Raw genomic sequence first — 19,190 nt, 5'->3', positions numbered from 1 at the left:
TTCTCTTCGGTTTGCTGGTGTTTTTGAATTCCTAGAAGAACATATTTCTTCTAGCCAAGTGTCATTATAACCTATGAAAGACCTTTTAATCTAACCAATGTGTGAATTGTGTAAATTAAATTATGGACAAAAGTTGATGAAGTGGTTTTATAATAGGCTGATTATGAGTGATCACCCAATTATATTAAATTTTTTGACGTGTCAAATGTGTTTCATTCTAGTACTTAAGTAATTTATACCGTAGGTTCCCACTTCAATGTAAGTTGGGAAACACATTTGACAAATAAAAAAACAATGAACGTAATTGGGTTAAAAGTATTACATGCATTTATTTTTAAAGTTTAGGGACTGCATCAAAGTTTTATATATGAATGAATTTCAATTTTGAGTCAAAGTTTAAGGACTAAAAATATATTTAACTCTATCTATAAAACATAATTTTTTTTTAGTTTTCATATAAATTGCAACATCTTCGTAAAACTATCTATTTACTTTAAACTAAATAGGAAGAGGGTTTGTATAAAGCATTTATTATTTCAAAATATTCACATATAAAAATATATGTAAATACATTTTTTTTTTATCTTTGAGATGTTGGTACAATACTTTTATTTTTATTTTCTCATGGACATAATACAATTATAGCACATCACTACACAAATAACACATACAAGAATAAATTATTGAAGTGAGGTGTCTTTACTTAGTATATAACTCAAAGAATATTATAATGTAGGTGTCTTTACCTAATACCTAAACTTAAATGACGGCCTTTTCTTCTATGATTCCTGGGGACTGTTTTTCTTTTGTGATTCCTAGACCTGGACTTTGCTTTGGTCTACGTGGGTTAAGGTAAAAAGAAAGTAAAAGCACATTCAAAAAAGAAAAAGTCCCACAATTCAAAATAGTTCAGAAAGTTTTATGGAAGAGCTAGCATGTGGGCCAACTTAGATGACTTAGGTTTTATTATCATACAATTTTTTTTTTACCAAAATTGTAAACTTTAATTTTTAGATTAATTTTGAAGCGCAATTAGAATTTGTTTTTGTATGAAATTTTATTATATTCTGGTCTTTAAACTTTAAAAGTGAATAAATTTAATCATTTTAACCCAATCATGTTAATTTTTCTTTGTCAAACACGTTTCACAACTGAACTTGAAATGGAACATAAGAGTATGAACAACTCAATTGATGACATAAAAGTATTTGACACGTCAAAAAAATTTAACGTAATTGAGTTAAATGAATTATATTTATCTATATTTAAATTTGGAGACCAAAATGTATCAAAATTTTGGATAGAGACGAGTTTCAATTTCACGTCAAAGTTTAGATACTAAAATCATATTTAACTTTTTCTAATGAGTTGTGCAATGGATTTGCTCAAATTTTATCCAACCTAGCCCGCAAACACCCTTAATTTATTTATGTGAAATTAATATTTAACTATGACTTTTATCAAAATAAAACTTTAAGACGTAAATGTAGTCTTACATATTACAAATTGCAATAGTATTGTCTATCTCTAAAATATAAGGAAAAAACTACTTATTATAAATCCCTAAACAACTTCGATAAAAATTTGAGTATAAAGCATCTTTCAAGATTTTTATCATATAGTCCAATATATTAATAATACTTATATAGTAAATTTACAAGGTTTAGAATTTTAATTAAAAGCACAATTCAATTTTAATACAATTGGAGAAAAATTAAAATCTCCTCACTTGCATAGTCTAAATGATAAGAATGCAAAATATTCAAAAGACAACCTCTTATATTTTTGTTAATCGGTATACAGAATTTTATTTGTATCGTAACACACCAGATGAACGTGTCAACAATCTCACGAATTTGGCATCAAAAACTTTAAAAGTTTGTTCTTTAGTATAATTCGGTTTTTTTCACATCTCCTTCTTTTGTTATATTGAAGGAAGCTCCATTCTCAAAAATATCCCTTATCGAATGAAAGTTCCATGTACCTCCACTTTTATCACTACTCTTTCTCCATGTCACCTACACATAATAAATAATTAGAAATAATAAAATCTATATATTATATCCACTTAAGTGATTGGTAATTAGTTGGATATCAAATACTTCAAGAAATTTTTTTAAAATTGATTACCTCCTTATTTCCTATCATTGGTGCAACAAAGAGGTTAGCTTCACTTTTAAGACTTGGTTCCATGCTTCCACCAATGGCATATTGAAGCCATCCTTGATAAAAATTGTTGGCTACGTGTGCATATCCATGACGAATTCTAGAAGACTAATTGTTTGTTAATAAGAGCTAATAGAATTGCTTATTACTTTTTGTCTTTTTAACTACTTAGTATAATAATACTTATTTACCTTGGCATACGTTGATTGCAATTAGGTCCAAAATGATTGTACACCACTGTAACCTTCATATTCTTGTCTCTCACATATCCATCATCATGTCCAAGAAGCATAACCTTATCTTGGTTTTTGAACCAATTATTGGAGATAGTCACATCAGTAGAACCTCGAGTTACATCAAGCAAACCATCTTGACAATCAGAAAGTGTATTATGGTCAATCCAAATTTTTGAAGCAGTAACCAGTCTTATTGCATCTCCGTCTACATGACCTAAAGGAATCACCTTTCCTTCAGGCCCCATCACAATCCCAGGGGCTTGAGGTTGGCAATGGTGAACTCGAATGCCATGGATAATTATGTTGGTGGCCTGTAATCAAATAAGCAAAGTTGCATATGTATTGGTAAATCATGAAAATAATTTTCTTAATGTTTATTATCCTCACAAGCTTAAATACTAGCAAGTATTAATTACCTTAAAGATCATTAAGCATGCATTATTAGCGATGTGGACGTTAACGCCTCGACCATCGATGGTGGTGAAACTACTAATGAGAAGGGGTTTCTCTAGAGTAATTTGCATGTCCTTTTGGAATGTGATCCACACTTTACCTTGAATAATAGAAGTTCCATACCTCAACGTGTTGGGCTTGGGATTTATTGGATCATCACTAGAGTCAGTAACTTTATAATAAATGAGGTCATTACCAATGTTGTTTATCATCTTGCCAGCATAACCCACAGAACACGTGGCTAGTTGACATTGGTGTCTCCACCACTCAGGATTTTTTCTCCAACATCGATCAATAACATTCATTTTCAAACCATTTATCCTCGATTGCTTTGCAAAACTAAGTTTTGAAAGACAAAAGAAAATCAAAAGAGCCAAAAACAAGTATTGAGGTTTAACAAAGGCCATAACAAAGAATACTTGCTCTTAAGCAAAATCAAGATAAGACGGATAGAAGAAAAAGAGACAATGGTTTTATAGTATTTTGTTTCTTTTTGTATGATGTTGTGGTGTAAGAAGCTATGAATAGAAATAAGTGTGTGGAAATGTTTAAGTAGTTTTAAATCTTAACCTCTTACATAAATGTGTACATTAACTAGAGAAGTCAACTTACAAAATTTTAATAATATTGTTTTCCATGGTTGAAATTTAATTCAAAATCATATTAAACACCCATTTATATGTAATATCAAGTCTTATGGGTATGCAATATCAATATCATAAATGGATATCATGATGAACATTAACTACTTGATTAAAGTGGTAACCTAAATTACGACGGGACATGAATCGAACAAATATCAATTTTAAATTTAGAGGTTTAGAGTTGTCATTATAATATATTCTAAAAAAACTATGAAAACAAGATAAAAATTAAATGTAGTGTGTGAAAACAATACATTTAATTAAATATGTAAAATGGATATAATTTTTTTAAATATTTAATTTTTCCGGAAAAGAATAAGAAAAGACTATGCGTAATAAACAAAACTGTTTTTAATTTTTTTTTCTAACAAGAATTGACTTTGTTCCCATCTGTTTTTATTCAGAATAGAAAATTAGGATTTATATAGTTCTAGACGAAGAAAAAATTGGAAAATCATTTTGAAAATAGATTTTGGAAAATGACTTTTAAAATTGATTTTGTAAAATGTTTGATTCTTTTGGATGAATATGAAAAGAATTATTTCCATTTACAGTAAAAAAAAGTTATGGATCAAAGTTGTTGGAGCATTGATTTCTAGTTTTTAAAAGATTTATATATTTTTTTTAATATTTTTAAATTATTCAGAATTGGGTGTTAGACAACTTGGACACTCTTGAAGACACCAAAAAGAAAGAACAGAAGCAATCTGAAAACATCCAAAGACACCAAAAAGAAACCTGTTGAAATTAATACCCTTTTTAACTGCTTTAACTCCTTCATTTCTACACTTGTTGATGATTCCAAGCAACTCATGATACTAAAACACTATCTACCTTCAATCAATTGGATAGAATTTTAGAAACGATTTTATACAAAATATCCACCAATAATATCGAATTACAAGTATTATAACGAATTACAACCCTTTGGCACTGAAAAAAGAAATTACATTTTATTTGTGAATTCTTTTTCTTGTTACATGATAATTACTACGAAAAAAAGAAACAAACATTACATTAAAAAGCTCAAATGATGTTATAAAGTTAAAATCTCCTCTCATCTTTCTTTTCACCCAATCATATCTTTTGAATTGCACAACCCATTTCTAGTGATCTCATCACATTTTTCAAATAATGAGAAATTATCAGGATTCATGGACTGCTTAATCCGTAATTAAGCTTTTCCAGAGCCTCAATTTATCCCTGTACATTCAAAATATTGCTCATCTGGATTCTTCATCTTTCCTACAAACATATTGAAGCATGTTGAGATACTGTACGAGAATAATATTATTATTAATAATAATTTACATATACTTTTTTAAAATAAAATAAATATTGTAAAATATAAAAGATTTCAAAGTTGTACCAACCAAAGGTTTAAAGCAAGAAACTAGTGTCAAAATGCAGAATAAATAATATATTTCAACTAAATAGGCGGTTGATACAATTAGAGAAAGTAGTATCAACAACAAATACTCTTAAATAACATGAAAAAATAGGTAGGTAGCTATAAAAATTGAATCTAGTGGGTGAATAAGCAATTATAACATTCCATCAAATCAGATCATACATTACTTCATTTACCTTGTAATGGTGAGATTCAACCGGAGAATTATTCATCAAAGTCTTCATAATTAATTGCACCTCACTGATACCTGTTATGAGAAACATTAAGAAAAAGGTTTATATTATGAAATGATAAATCAAGAACTTTAACTAAGTAATCAACAATAGTCTTACCTTTTTTCTTTTCATCAAGGGACAACAAATATATTATGAAATTGCAGATGTGAAATTGTTAGCAACTGCAATCAAAGTTGATGGTTAATATAAACTATTTGTTTGTGATGTAATATAAAAGAAGAGAAGCAAAAATCAAAATATACATTGAACTTTGAAGTGAAGTAGGAACTAACCATTTATTAGGGAACAACCCTCAATCTTTAATCCGAAGGTTACGCCTGCGATCATAAAGGTTAAAAAAAAGATATAGACAAATGAGTAGTGTGGTTATAGAGTTCGTTTATCAAAAGTAATTATAAGATGTAGCTTTGCTTGAAAGTTCAACTTTAATGGCGTCCTCTGCTTAGGTTCTACATAAATGCAGAAATTCTTGGAGAAGAATAAAAAACAATATGTGTAAAAACTATAACATAGGTGTCCTCTACTTACATAAATGCTGAAATTCTTATAGAGAAGAATAAAAAAAATGTGTAAAAACTAAGATAGGTGTGTTGAGTGTGATTAACTAGAAATCAAATACCTTTGGTATTTCCTTGATCTGATTTTGAGATTAGGATCATCATTCTTTAAAAAGTATACATTGTTATTTTTGTCCTCTTCATCTTTGCTAGGGTTGTTGCTGCCCATTTCATAACTTGGTTGAGAACTCTTTGAATGTCACACATATATATAGATGAAATAAGTAGGTCAAAAAAATTAAATATTTTAGTATTTTCTTTTAAAATGAATTATTATTTTCATTAAATTATTATTTATGATTTATTAAATATATATAGCAATTAACAATTAATATTCTACCGTTTACTATACATACATTTATTTATCTAATGGGTGCATTCATCAAAATTTCAATAATATTAATTATTATATTAACTAAATGTAATATATAATTAAATACATTAATTATATACGAGATAATGTATTTAATCCGTGCAGTTAATATTATACACACTTTATTAGTATAAATTAATAAAAACATTAAATAATATTTAAGAACTATAACTTGTAGCAATTAATGTTCTACAGTTTACAATACACCCATGTATTTATTTATTTAATGGATGCATTCATCACAATTGCAATATAATTAATAATTAGATTAATTAAATATAATATATATATATATATATATATATATATAAATAAGAAAATAGATATTTAATGTTAACAATGACTCCAACAAATAAAAATAAATGCTAATTAATTAACAGTGTTAAATTATTTTTAATCTTTAACATTACAAAAAATATCTCATTGGTAACTACCAAAAATTGTTAGTTACTATAGTGACCAATTTAGTTACCAATTAGCAAAATAAAAATTTATTGGTTACAAAAATAGTCACTAATATGAATGAAAAATTATAATTGGTCTCTAAATTAGTTTTATAAAATTTAGCTACCAAGATTTTAACTATCAAAGGAGATTGTCACTAAACTTTAGCTATACCTTGATTTTTGCTATCAAAAGAATTAATTTTTAAATTAGTCTCTAATTAATTAATGATTAATTTAGTGACCTATTATAATTTTTTATTCATCATAATGACTATTTTAGTAAGAAATAATTTTTTATTTTGTAAATTGGTATCTAAATTGGTCATTATAGTCATTAACAACTTTTTGTCACTAAAATTGGTTGCTAATGATACATTTTCTTATAGTGTGAACAATGACCCGAAATTAGAATTCGTCCAAGTCTGAAATTTTGATACATTTTGATTCTCAAACATTAAAAACGAATGAATATAGTTCTATGTTACATTTTTTAATTTGTTAAGCACGTTTCATGCTACCAATTGAGTTATTTACACTTAGTTGTTCTCTTCGGCTTAGTGGTGTTTCTGAATTTCTAAAAAATAATATTTTTTCTAGTCAAGCCTCACTACAACCTATGAAACACCTTTTGATCTAACCATATGTGCAAATTGTGCAAATTATATGGGCAAAAGTTGATGAAGTAATTTCATAATGTTCTAATTATGAAGTAATAATGGTTATTATCTCTTATACTATTTTGAGGATTGAAGTGATATAAAGAATCATGTCATTCTATCTTGAGTTTTGGAGTGTCAAGTGAAATTTTCTTCTAGTGCATAATTTGGATTGAGAAGTCATTTACTCTTAAGTTATTCTTACAGGTTGACCTGAGTTTTTTTTATTGATAGTTTTATATTTTATGAGGACATGAAAAAGTTTAAGTTTGAAGTATTTTGATAATTGACATTATCAAGTTTTTTATTATGTTTATTTTTATCTTTTATAGGTTTTTTTATTGTTGCTTTTAAATAAATAAGGTTTTATTAGATAATTGTAGAAAAGATAAATATTTGCATTTTATTTGTGCAATATTATGTTGATAAGTGGAAATCTAATGAGATTGAATAGTATGTCAAGGATGTTATCATTCAAGTACAAATTCCATGCTCAATGACATGTGCATTATGGAACTCTCTAAATAGAATGTGTCATAGAATTAGAAAATAATATTTTGGGGTATCAAAGAGAGAGACGACAAAGACGCATTCTAGAGCCTGGAGTCACTCATCATCATCATTATTTTCATAATTTATCCCTTTTCTATTGCTTAGAATGTCTAAGAGTAACTAACTCCTTTATCATTGGGATTGGAAGTAATGTATCATTATACTTCTTTTTCATTAATCTTTTGTTTTGTTCTTGTTCTTAATTGCATGATTATTGATTTTTTTTTTATTTTATGGTATCTAATTATTGGGAAAAGTTTTAGAATCTTGATTAGGAGAGAACAACTAATACACTATGTAAAAATTTAAACATATGAACTTAATGCAAACTTTATTTAGATAGGGTTTTATCAATTAGTCACTTTAAACATTTGAACTTAATGCAAACGTTTGGTAAATATATCCAAGGCATTAGAATTTTTACGAGTAAGATTTAGACTTGCTTCTAATAAATTAGGGCTTGGTAGCTTGTGGTGTAATTGTTAGAGTTAAAAATTTGGAAGTATATTTTTTAATGTTTTTACATTGATTTGGAAAATGCAATCCAACCCCGATGAAGTCTCTACCTCATAGCTAATTTCATCAATTTAATTATTTACTAGAATTTAGAATTGTCTTATTAAAATTAATATTTTTCATTATTTCAAAGTTCTTAGCCTTAATCAGTAAATAATCATAGTTTTTATGAACAAACCGAGTCTCTTGGAATAACGATATTTAGACTTTTCACTTCGTTACTTATGTGATTTACACTTGTTAATATCATAACACTTTTTGAAACTCAACTTTAAGTATGGTCGACTTAATCAATGTTAGTTCATCGCTAATTTTTACGTTATCTTTTTTAATTAAAACATTTTAAAACCAGTCAACAAGTAAAAGTCAACACCAATAACCAATAGTGTTAGATTTCAGTAGTACATCAATACTACTTTAAAATCATAGATGTTAATTCATTAGTGTTAACTTTTCATTGTCAACTATAAATAATGTCAACTAAGTTGACGTTAATTTATTACTAATTTTGAAATTAATTTTTTAATTAAAATAATTTTGTGCCAGTTAATAACACTAAAATTTTTTATCTCAAAATTTATTTAATTTAATGTCGATTGTGGGGACCCAAGTTTTCAGCCCCTAATCTCTTTTCTCTCTATGCCACCCACTTCACTAAATTTTCATCACTCTTCACAGCACCTCTTCTCTCTTCTTTTCCTCTACCATCTCTCTACCAAAAAAAAAAGAGAATTCTAAACCTACTCTTCATCCATTTCAGAACCCAGACCTAAGGCTAGCTCATGATCCCCTATCTCAACTGCAATTCCCCTTCTCCATGTAAGTTGTACCTAATCTTTACATTTTCTTCTTCAATTCGAAAATTGTAAAGATTTCCTTACTGTTGAGTCAATTTTGAGAACCAACAATCATTCTTATTCTCTGAACCTACAATTCCAGCTTATTAGGTTGTACAATTGAGGAGCTCTTGGTAGAAAGGATTCTAGCTAGTTAAAAATCCTATAGAGGTAAGGGAAGCTAATTCCTCTTCTCAAAATTTTATGGAAAATCCATGGATGAGCTTGAATCGTATAATTAAGTGATGAATTCGTGTTTGTAATGTGTATGTTAGTGAAAATCTCTGGTTGATTGATAGAATCTGGTTTGCTGCATGTGGGAACAGGTGTATGATCTGATATTTTCGCCTAGGCGAGTTACTCTCGCCTGAGCGAAAGCATCAGGAGATGCACCTCTGTTCCTGCGCGAGGTCTCACCTAGGCGAGTTGGGGTCGCCTGAGCGAGATAGCGATCTCGTTTGGGCGAACCAGCCTAGCCTGAGCGAGAATTCGCCCAGGTTTTTCTTTTTGCCCCTGTTAGTGCCTCGCCTAGGCGAGACTGACTCGCCTAAGCGAGATGACCCCTTGCCTAAGCTAAACCTTCTAGCCTGAGCGAGAGGTACTGCAGTAGTAGTGTTTCAAATCTGCTTTCTTAGTAAAAATATATGTTTTAAAAGCATCTTTTTGCAATTTAGACTTGGTATGATTGAATGCTACCAATGATGTGTTGAATGATTTAATTAGATGAATATAAATTTGAAGAAGAGGAAGTTGAATGGAATTTCAAGGGAAATTCAAGTGGAGTAGTAGTGTGTGTAAGGATGTGAGGAATCTAAATGGTTGGTATCCTGAAACTCCAATAACCATTCAAGCTCAGATAGAGTAGAATGGATTATGTCGTGAGGAGTAGCAGGAGGTCCTCGTCGTCGGACTCGATCAAGTCTTAGACGTGGAGGGGACTTACCCTGGGAACGGTCGGGTGAATACTCCATGTGTCCAGACTCTGCAGAGTCTGGAAACCGTTACAGGTGCAAGCCACCAAGAGCTCCAACGTCACTTACACAATCCGGATATAGAGTCTATAATTTATGATTGAATTACATGCTATAAATGATATCTTTTATTGTGAAGTGTGTTGATATTTGCTTCTTTCAGTTAGCTTACCCTTCTTGTTGTGTGTCTGCTTTTTGCATATTACCCCTTTGCAATGATCACCTATGTTTGGTGGGAGCAGAGCTGAAACCTGATGGAGACGCTTCCTCTTGAGCAGAAGTTGGAGATTGGCAAGGAGCGCCATTATAGTTAGACTTTTACTGTATTATTTTGAGGTCTTGAGTGTAGTCTAGGATCCCTTCTACCCACTCCTATCTGATGTATATGAGTTCTTCGATGTTTACGTGTGGAGGACTGTACTAGAGATGTTTATTCCACGCGTGTTTCGTTTGCTCTTACTATCTGCTATGTTTGACCATAATATAATGTTTTGTTTGATAGTATGGAAAACTATTAAATGGGATGTTACATTTTTGGTATCAGAGCAGTAGTTCCTTTAGGGTCTGTAGGTGTGAGCTTGCCTAGTTTCTGTTGTGTGTTTCTTATAGTAATTTGGCACAGTTGTGGAGTTTGCTAGATAAACTGATGTTTCTCTTTATGTGGTCAGAGCTATGGCACCTAGACCTCCTCCTCCTCCTATTCCTAACCCGGATAGCTCTCACTTGGTGGGGACTATTGAGGCGATGTTGGCAGCCATGCAACAGCAAAATGCTAACATGGTGAACCAGCACAACTTGGCCTTGCAGCAGATGGAGTCTACTAGGCTCGCAGCAGAGACCACCCAACAGAGGCACTTGGAGGCCTTACATCAGCTAGGGGAGAATCGATCTATGGTTGGATCTTCCCAAGCTCCACCACCACGAGTGCAAGAATGAAGTTTGGAGGACTTTCTTAAGCATCATCCATCCCGCTTTGATGGCAAGACCACTCCAGATGAGGCAGATCAGTGGATGCGAGATATGGAGAGGATATTTGAAGCCAAAAGATGCCCACCAGAGAGTAGACTGGCATATTCTGAGTACTTGCTAGCCAGAGAGGCTGTTCATTGGTGGTCTAGCATGAAAATGATGTTAGAAGACAGTAGGGAGACCATCACTTGGGAGCTATTCAAGAAGAAATTCTATGCTGAGTACTTCCCAGACAGTGTGAGGTATGCCAAGGAAGTGGAGTTCTTACAGTTGATGCAAGGAGAGATGTCCGTATCTGAGTATGTGGAGAAGTTCAAGCACTTGGGCAGATTTCACACCTTGAGGATGGCAGAAGACTGGCAGTGTAGGAAGTTTGAGAATGGGTTGAGAGGTGATCTCAAACTCATGGTGGCTCCACTCTCTATAAAGGAGTTCCCTGCTCTAGTGGAAAAAGCAAGAGTAATGGAGAAGCTGAAAGCGGAAGTTGAGGCCCAGCAGCAGTCTCAACAGAAGGTGGGAGGACCATCTGGGTACACGAGCCGACAGGATGATAGGAGGAAGCCCTACTCCAGACCTCCGCCTCAGGGGTCCAGGAGGTTCTCACCACAGTCACACCAGTCTCCTTAGCATCAGTCCCCTCAACACCTTTCTCCCAGGCCTCGGTGTTTTCAGTGCGGAGGGCCCCATATGAGGAGCACTTGTCCTCAGCTTGGTAGTAGGCGGGCGTGTTATAGATGTGGCCAGGAAGGTCACATTCTCAGAGATTGCCCTACTGGCCGGAGCACAGTGCCAAGACTTTCGGCGCAGTCGCAGCCGCAGCAGACACGGGGAAGTGCTAGACCTCAGGCAGCTGGTAGAGTATATGCCATGACGGGCACAGAGGCGAACAAAGCAGGTAACCTCATCTTTGGGTCTTGCATGATTGATGGTAGGAGCCTATGTGTACTATACGATTCAGGAGCGACACACTCTTTTGTGTCGGAGTCTATAGTGTTGGAGTTGGGTCTTCTGGCGAAGGAGCTCCAGTATGACCTGGTGGTGTCCACGCCTGCTTCTGGGTTGATCAGAACCTCGACCTTGTGTGCTAGGTGCCGGATCGAGGTTGAGGGACGCCAATACCGGGTAAACCTGATCTGTTTACCTTTGGAGGGCTTGGATGTGATCTTGGGAATGAATTGGCTATCCGCTAATCACATTCTTATTGATTGCAACGAGAAAAGGGTGTTGTTTCCCAACTCAGAGGATGAAGTTATGTTGATGTCCTCGCAGCAGGTGGATCAGGCCATCCAAGAGGGATCCCAGTGTTTCTTGATTCTAACTCAACTATCTGTTGAAAAGGAGGACGGACACCTTGAGACGGCAGTGGTGAGGGAATTCTCTGATGTGTTCCCTGATGAGGTACCCGGCTTGCCCCCACCCAGAGAAATCGAGTTCTCTATTGACCTAGTACCTGGAGCAGGGCCAGTATCAATAGCACCTTACAGGATGGCTCCTGCTGAACTGGCAGAGTTGAAAAAGTAGATTGAGGAACTGCTAGAGAAACAATTCATCAGGCCCAGTGTGTCACCTTGGGGAGCGCCGGTGTTGCTTGTTAAGAAAAAGGATGGCAGCTCCAGGCTTTGTGTAGATTACCGGCAACTCAACAAGCTAACAATCAAGAACAAATATCCTCTGCCAAGGATAGATGACTTGATGGATCAGTTGCACGGCGCTGCAGTGTTTTCGAAAATCGACTTGAGATCAGGATACCATCAGATTAGAGTTAAGTCCGGTGATGTGCAGAAGACTGCTTTCAGGTCTAGATATGGGCACTACGAGTACGTAGTGATGCCCTTCGGTGTGACCAACGCCCCTGCTTTGTTTATGGACTACATGAACCGAATTTTCAGGCCTTTTCTAGACAAATTCGTGGTGGTTTTTATCGACGACATCTTAATATACTCCCGGACTCATGAAGAACATGCGGAGCATTTGAGGATAATCTTGAGTATCTTGAGAGAGAAGCAACTCTATGCAAAGCTGTCGAAGTGCGAGTTTTGGATGACCACAGTCCAATTCTTGGGGCATGTAATCTCGGCTCAGGGCATAGCAGTGGACCCATCTAAAGTTGAAGCGGTATTAAAATGGGAGCGTCCTAAATCAGCGACGGAGATTAGGAGCTTTGTGGGACTAGCAGGATACTACCGGAGGTTTATTGAGGGGTTTTCTAAGATCGTGACACCCTTAACACAGCTAACTCGTAAGGATCAGCCTTTTGCTTAGACTGATCGGTGTGAGAATAGTTTCCAAGAGTTGAAGCAGAAGCTGACCAGTGCTCCCGTTTTGGTGATTCCTGATACCAGTAGGCCCTTTGAAGTTTACTGTGATGCCTCCCATCAGGGGTTAGGGTGTGTCCTGATGCAAGAAAGGAGAGTGGTTGCCTATGCCTCTAGGCAGCTTAAGAGCCATGAGAAGAACTACCCCACACATGACCTCGAGTTAGCGGCTGTGGTGTTTGCACTGAAAATCTGGAGACATTATCTGTATGGTGCTCAGTTCCAGGTTTTCAGTGATCACAAGAGCCTGAAGTATCTGTTCGACCAGAAAGAGTTGAACATTAGGCAGAGACGATGGATGGAGTTCTTAAAGGACTTTGATTTTGAACTGTTGTACCACCCGGGGAAAGCGAATGTGGTGGCAGATGCCCTAAGTAGAAAAACAGTTCATGCCTCTTATATGATGGTCAGGGAGTTGGACTTGGTGGAACAATTCAGAGACATGCAGTTACATGTGACTTTAGGAGAGGATGTCATTAGATGCAACCGTCTAACCATATCTAGTGATTTCCTCGTCCTGATAAAAGAGAGACAATCATCCGACCCCAAATTGAGAAGGACAACAAAATTGCTTGGTACAGAGAAAGCCAAGGATTTTGAGATAGGAAGTGATGGGGTGTTGAGATTCAGAGGCAGGGTCTGCATACCTGAGGATTTGGAGGTGAAGGGCATGATTCTTGAAGAGGGGCACAAGAGTCGTTTTAGCATGCACCCAGGCATGACTAAAATGTATCACGATCTGAGGGAATCGTTCTGGTGGACGGGCATGAAGTCGGACATTGCTCGGTATGTGTCATCGTGTTTGACCTGTCAAAAGGCTAAGACAGAACATCAGAGGCCTGGAGGGATGCTGCAACAGTTGGAAATTCCAGAGTGGAAGTGGGATAACATTGTTATGGATTTTGTTACCCATTTACCACGGACGGTGAGGAACCATGATGCTATATGGGTTATAGTAGACCGCCTGACCAAGAGTGCCCATTTCCTCGCAGTGAATCTAAGAATGTCCATGACGAAGTTGGCACAGATGTATATCAATGAGATTGTGAGACTGCATGGAGTGCCGTTGAGCATAGTCTCTGATAGAGATCCCCGTTTCACCTCCCGTTTCTGGCAGACGTTACAGAATGCCATGGGTAGCAGACTGACTATGAGCTCAGCTTACCACCCCCAGACGGATGGCCAGTCCGAGAGGACAATACAGTCTCTTGAGGACCTCTTGCGGACATGTGTGCTGGATCACCTTGGCACGTGGGATGAAATTCTGCCCCTGGTAGAGTTTACCTATAATAACAGTTTCCATGCAAGCATTGGCATGGCGCCATATGAAGCTTTCTATGGCAGGAGATCCAGGACCCCTTTGTGCTGGTACCAAGACGGAGAGTCAGTGGTTGTAGGGCCAGAATTATTGAGGCAAACTACAGAAAAGGTCAAGCAGATACAAGAAAGAATGAAGGCATCTCAGAGCAGACAGAAATCCTATGCTGATCAGAGGAGAAGACCTTTGGAGTTTGCAGTGGGAGATCACGTTTTCTTGAGGATTACCCCAGCCACTGGTGTAGGGAAGGCTATTCGCTCAAGGAAGTTATCTCCTAAGTTCATCGGTCCATATCAGGTCCTGAGGAAGATTGGGCCAGTGGCTTATGAGATCGCTCTACCACCTCAGCTGTCTAACCTTCACTCTGTATTCCATGTCTCTCAGCTCAGAAAATATGTATCTGATCCTTCTCATGTGCTAGAGTCTGAAGATCTACAGGTTAGAAGAGATCTCTCGGTGGAGGTTCAGCCGGTTAGTCTTGGCGATAGTCAGACTAGACAGCGCAAGGGGAAATCAGTCAGCCTAGTTCAGGTCATCTGGGATAGGAAAATAGGGGATTCTACGTGGGAGCTTGAAAAAGAAGTGAAGGAAACGTATCCACACTTGTTCTCTGGTGAGTCTTAATTTTCGGGACGAAAATTCTTGTTGTTAGGGAGATTGTGGGGACCCAAGTTTTCAGCCCCTAATCTCTTTTCTCTCTCTGCCACCCACTTCACTAAATTTTCATCACTCTTCACAGCACCTCTTCTCTCTTCTTTTCCTCTACCATCTCTCTACCAAAAAAAAAAGAGAATTCTGAACCTACTCTTCATCCATTTCAGAGCCCAGACCTAAGGCTAGCTCATGATCCCCTATCTCAACTGCAATTCCCCTTCTCCATGTAAGTTGTACCTAATCTTTACATTTTCTTCTTCAATTCGAAAATTGTAAAGATTTCCTTACTGTTGAGTCAATTTTGAGAACCAACAATCATTCTTATTCTCTGAACCTACAATTCCAGCTTATTAGGTTGTACAATTGAGGAGCTCTTGGTAGAAAGGATTCTAGCTAGTTAAAAATCCTATAGAGGTAAGGGAAGCTAATTCCTCTTCTCAAAATTTTATGGAAAATCCATGGATGAGCTTGAATCGTATAATTAAGTGATGAATTCGTGTTTGTAATGTGTATGTTAGTGAAAATCTCTGGTTGATTGATAGAATCTGGTTTACTGCATGTGGGAATAGGTGTATGATCTGATATTTTCGCCTAGGCGAGTTACTCTCGCCTGAGCGAAAGCATCAGGAGATGCACCTCTGTTCCTGCGCGAGGTCTCACCTAGGCGAGCTGGGGTCGCCTGAGCGAGATAGCGATCTCGTCTGGGCGAACCAGCCTAGCCTGAGCGAGAATTCGCCCAGGTTTTTCTTTTTGCCCCTGTTAGTGCCTCGCCTAGGCGAGACTGACTCGCCTAAGCGAGATGACCCCTCGCCTAAGCTAAACCTTCTAGCCTGAGCGAGAGGTACTGCAGTAGTAGTGTTTCAAATCTGTCTTTCTTAGTAAAAATATATGTTTTAAAAGCATCTTTTTGCAATTTAGACTTGGTATGATTGAATGCTACCAATGATGTGTTGAATGATTTAATTAGATGAATATAAATTTGAAGAAGAGGAAGTTGAATGGAATTTCAAGGGAAATTCAAGTGGAGTAGTAGTGTGTGTAAGGATGTGAGGAATCTAAATGGTTGGTATCCTGAAACTCCAATAACCATTCAAGCTCAGATAGAGTATAATGGATTATGTCGTGAGGAGTAGCAGGAGGTCCTCGTCGTCGGACTCGATCAAGTCTTAGACGTGGAGGGGACTTACCCTGGGAACGGTCGGGTGAATACTCCATGTGTCCAGACTCTGCAGAGTCTGGAAACCGTTACAGGTGCAAGCCACCAAGAGCTCCAACGTCACTTACACAATCCGGATATAGAGTCTATAATTTATGATTGAATTACATGCTATAAATGATATCTTTTATTGTGAAGTGTGTTGATATTTGCTTCTTTCAGTTAGCTTACCCTTCTTGTTGTGTGTCTGCTTTTTGCATATTACCCCTTTGCAATGATCACCTATGTTTGGTGGGAGCAGAGCTGAAACCTGATGGAGACGCTTCCTCTTGAGCAGAAGTTGGAGATTGGCAAGGAGCACCATTATAGTTAGACTTTTACTGTATTATTTTGAGGTCTTGGGTGTAGTCTAGGATCCCTTCTACCCACTCCTATCTGATGTATATGAGTTCTTCGATGTTTACGTGTGGAGGACTGTACTAGAGATGTTTATTCCACGCGTGTTTCGTTTGCTCTTACTATCTGCTATGTTTGACCATAATATAATGTTTTGTTTGATAGTATGGAAAACTATTAAATGGGATGTTACATCGATCTTGTCGATTCTGATGGTAGTAATTTAAAAAAAAAATTATCCTACAATGCCTAAATCTTTAATAAAATAAAATAGAAAAATAAAAGAATAGAAAAACAATCTATAGTGGACGAAGAAGATTAGTGTGAAGGAAGACGAGGAGAAAAATGTGAAAAAAGAAGATGAGTATGGCCGAAATAAAGAAGTGTGAGGAGATTATATAACATGGTAGAAAAAAAAATGTCGCAGAAAAAATTTGTCATTTTTAAATCTAGGCCTTTATAATAAAAATAATTTATGATTCTTATTCATTTCAGAAAGGTTAGAACTGTCAAAATGGGTAACCCGACCCAACCCGGCTCGATCCATCACTAGTTGATGATTTAGTGAGCCAATCCAACCCGTCTCACTTTTTAGCGAGTCAAAAAAATTCGAACTCGACCCGACTCACCACGGGTTGGCGGGTTAAACGGGTTGGCTCACGGGTTCACTTAATTAAAAAAAATACATTTTATTTTATTTTATTTTAAGTCAAAACTAAATTATAATTCTAATTAAAATCTAAATAAACTTTAATACAATCCAAATACAAACCAAAAAAAAAAAATACAATTTATTTATGTGTTGGTTAAAAAAGCCCTAACATGACCCAAATGTAAGCCTAACTTAATAAAAAATACTTGTGTAAACCTTTTATTTGCGGGTTGGTGAGCCAACCTGGCTCACCACGGGTCCAACCCGAATGAGCCGAGTCAAAAATCAATCCGTATTGAAATTTGTAAAAAAAATTCAACTCAACCCGACCCGAACTCGTGGTGAGTCAGGTTGGCTCGCAGGTTTGAACCCATCTTGACAACTTTAAGAAAGGCACACAGAATCGAAACATATAAGTTAGTGTTAAACAATAACTCAAACAAACGTACGTACGCACGCATACACACATAATTAATATATATATATATATATATATATATATATATATATATATATATATATATATATTTGAGCATATACTCGTAATTGATGCTCCAAGGCAATCAAATTTTTGCATGATAGAGTGTAGTACGATCAGTGTCATATTCATAAAATGTTGGTGAAATACACGATGTTTAAATTAATTTGATTTGAATAAAATAGTATTTGGATTGTGTAATAAGTATTTAAAACAATTTTGTTATAATAAAATGTTGAATAAAGATGTGTTGAAAGACATTTGATGAACAAGGTTGCATTCAATATGATGAAGATGTGTTGAGGTTAGATTTTACCATTTTATTCCTCTTTTGTACCAATCCAATTATTATTTATAAAGATTTAAGTGTTCATGTGTTGAGAGTTCTCTTTAAATATAAAATTAGGTCCATTCCTGATACCTATAACCTTAATATCATCAAACTTTATGACTCAAACTCTCAATTATTCGCTTAGCTGCACCGGTCATAATTTATCTAAAATTGCTTGAAATTTATCGACTATTTTTCCATTATAAATCTTTTGGTGCTACAAAATAAACTATATTGAGGTGAATTTAATAGAAACTTAACATGATCAGAGCTAGATAAATTTTAAATTCATCTCAAAATTAACTTAAATTGGACACCTATCCCTTATCTATGCATTAACCTCTATGCTTAGCTCCCTTTTCCTCCATAAAATTTACTTACTACATAGACTTAAGGATTGTGTAGGACATAAACACCGATCTAAATATAAAAATATCACCTTTAGGAGTTCAACTTCTATTGTTGTTGACACGAAATACTAATAACTAACATTTATAGAAAAGATAAAAAAAAAAAAAAAACCATAACGAAATTTGACTGTATATGTGTCTCCTAATCCAACTCTCCAAAAGTATCCCTCTATGCCCTAGTCCATTTTGAAAACCGATAACAAGAAATATACACTGAATATAATTACCCTCATATTATATTCTCTTACTTTTTTATATTTCCTAACTTTATCATTCACTCTCCTCTATTCAGTATATTATTAATTCAACAATTAGTTCTAATTAAAAAGCAAACGTTTATACATATAAAACACGTCTTCTTTTCTTGACGAATGAAACTGCAATCACCGAAAACCTTTTAGCGATCTTTGTATAAATAAGGGTGAAGGTCTCAGTTATTGTAAATAATAGGGTTGTTC

General features: G+C 35.1%; 3 protein-coding genes and 1 long non-coding RNA gene across 4 annotated transcripts; 2 read left to right on the top strand and 2 right to left on the bottom strand.

Moving 5' to 3' along the window:
• Positions 1 to 1,886: 1,886 nt before the first annotated feature.
• LOC114180317 (pectate lyase 1-like) lies at positions 1,887 to 3,160 on the bottom strand. The gene is made up of 4 exons (XM_028066612.1): positions 2,819 to 3,160; positions 2,358 to 2,713; positions 2,131 to 2,266; positions 1,887 to 2,018 (listed from the first exon to the last, which is right to left on the bottom strand). The coding sequence occupies exons 1-4, from the start codon at positions 3,158 to 3,160 to the stop codon at positions 1,887 to 1,889; spliced, it is 966 nt and encodes a 321-aa protein (XP_027922413.1).
• Positions 3,161 to 4,486: 1,326 nt separating this feature from the next.
• Positions 4,487 to 5,329, bottom strand: LOC114180318. Its single transcript, XR_003603671.1, has 3 exons — positions 5,243 to 5,329; positions 5,087 to 5,157; positions 4,487 to 4,744 (listed from the first exon to the last, which is right to left on the bottom strand). It is a non-coding gene; the product is annotated as an uncharacterized LOC114180318 (long non-coding RNA).
• Positions 5,330 to 10,725: 5,396 nt separating this feature from the next.
• Positions 10,726 to 11,649, top strand: LOC114180831. Its single transcript, XM_028067121.1, has 2 exons — positions 10,726 to 10,947; positions 11,038 to 11,649. The coding sequence occupies exons 1-2, from the start codon at positions 10,726 to 10,728 to the stop codon at positions 11,647 to 11,649; spliced, it is 834 nt and encodes a 277-aa protein (XP_027922922.1).
• A 60-nt stretch (positions 11,650 to 11,709) lies between these two features.
• Positions 11,710 to 12,543, top strand: LOC114180830. Its single transcript, XM_028067120.1, has one exon. It carries the CDS (start codon positions 11,710 to 11,712, stop codon positions 12,541 to 12,543), a length of 834 nt encoding a protein of 277 aa, XP_027922921.1.
• Positions 12,544 to 19,190: the final 6,647 nt, after the last annotated feature.

The sequence above is a fragment of the Vigna unguiculata genome, chromosome 4 (genome assembly GCF_004118075.2).
Source record: "Vigna unguiculata cultivar IT97K-499-35 chromosome 4, ASM411807v1, whole genome shotgun sequence".
NCBI lineage: Eukaryota > Viridiplantae > Streptophyta > Magnoliopsida > Fabales > Fabaceae > Vigna > Vigna unguiculata.
Note: the sequence above shows the minus strand (reverse complement) of the source record. Positions and strands in the feature narration are given on the sequence as shown.

What these genes read in the sequence shown, in the direction of transcription:
- LOC114180317 (XM_028066612.1), bottom strand. Translation starts at nt 3,160, where the DNA reads ATGAATGTTATTGATCGATGTTGGAGAAAAAATCCTGAGTGGTGGAGA. An exon ending in CATGCTTAATGATCTTTAAG is followed by an intron (nt 2,714 to 2,818) that starts GTAATTAATACT and finishes ATTTGATTACAG; the next exon opens with GCCACCAACATAATTATCCA. An exon ending in CAATGATAGGAAATAAGGAG is followed by an intron (nt 2,019 to 2,130) that starts GTAATCAATTTT and finishes TATTATGTGTAG; the next exon opens with GTGACATGGAGAAAGAGTAG.
- LOC114180831 (XM_028067121.1), top strand. Translation starts at nt 10,726, where the DNA reads ATGGCACCTAGACCTCCTCCTCCTCCTATTCCTAACCCGGATAGCTCT. An exon ending in TAGGGGAGAATCGATCTATG is followed by an intron (nt 10,948 to 11,037) that starts GTTGGATCTTCC and finishes TTTGATGGCAAG; the next exon opens with ACCACTCCAGATGAGGCAGA.
- LOC114180830 (XM_028067120.1), top strand. Translation starts at nt 11,710, where the DNA reads ATGAGGAGCACTTGTCCTCAGCTTGGTAGTAGGCGGGCGTGTTATAGA.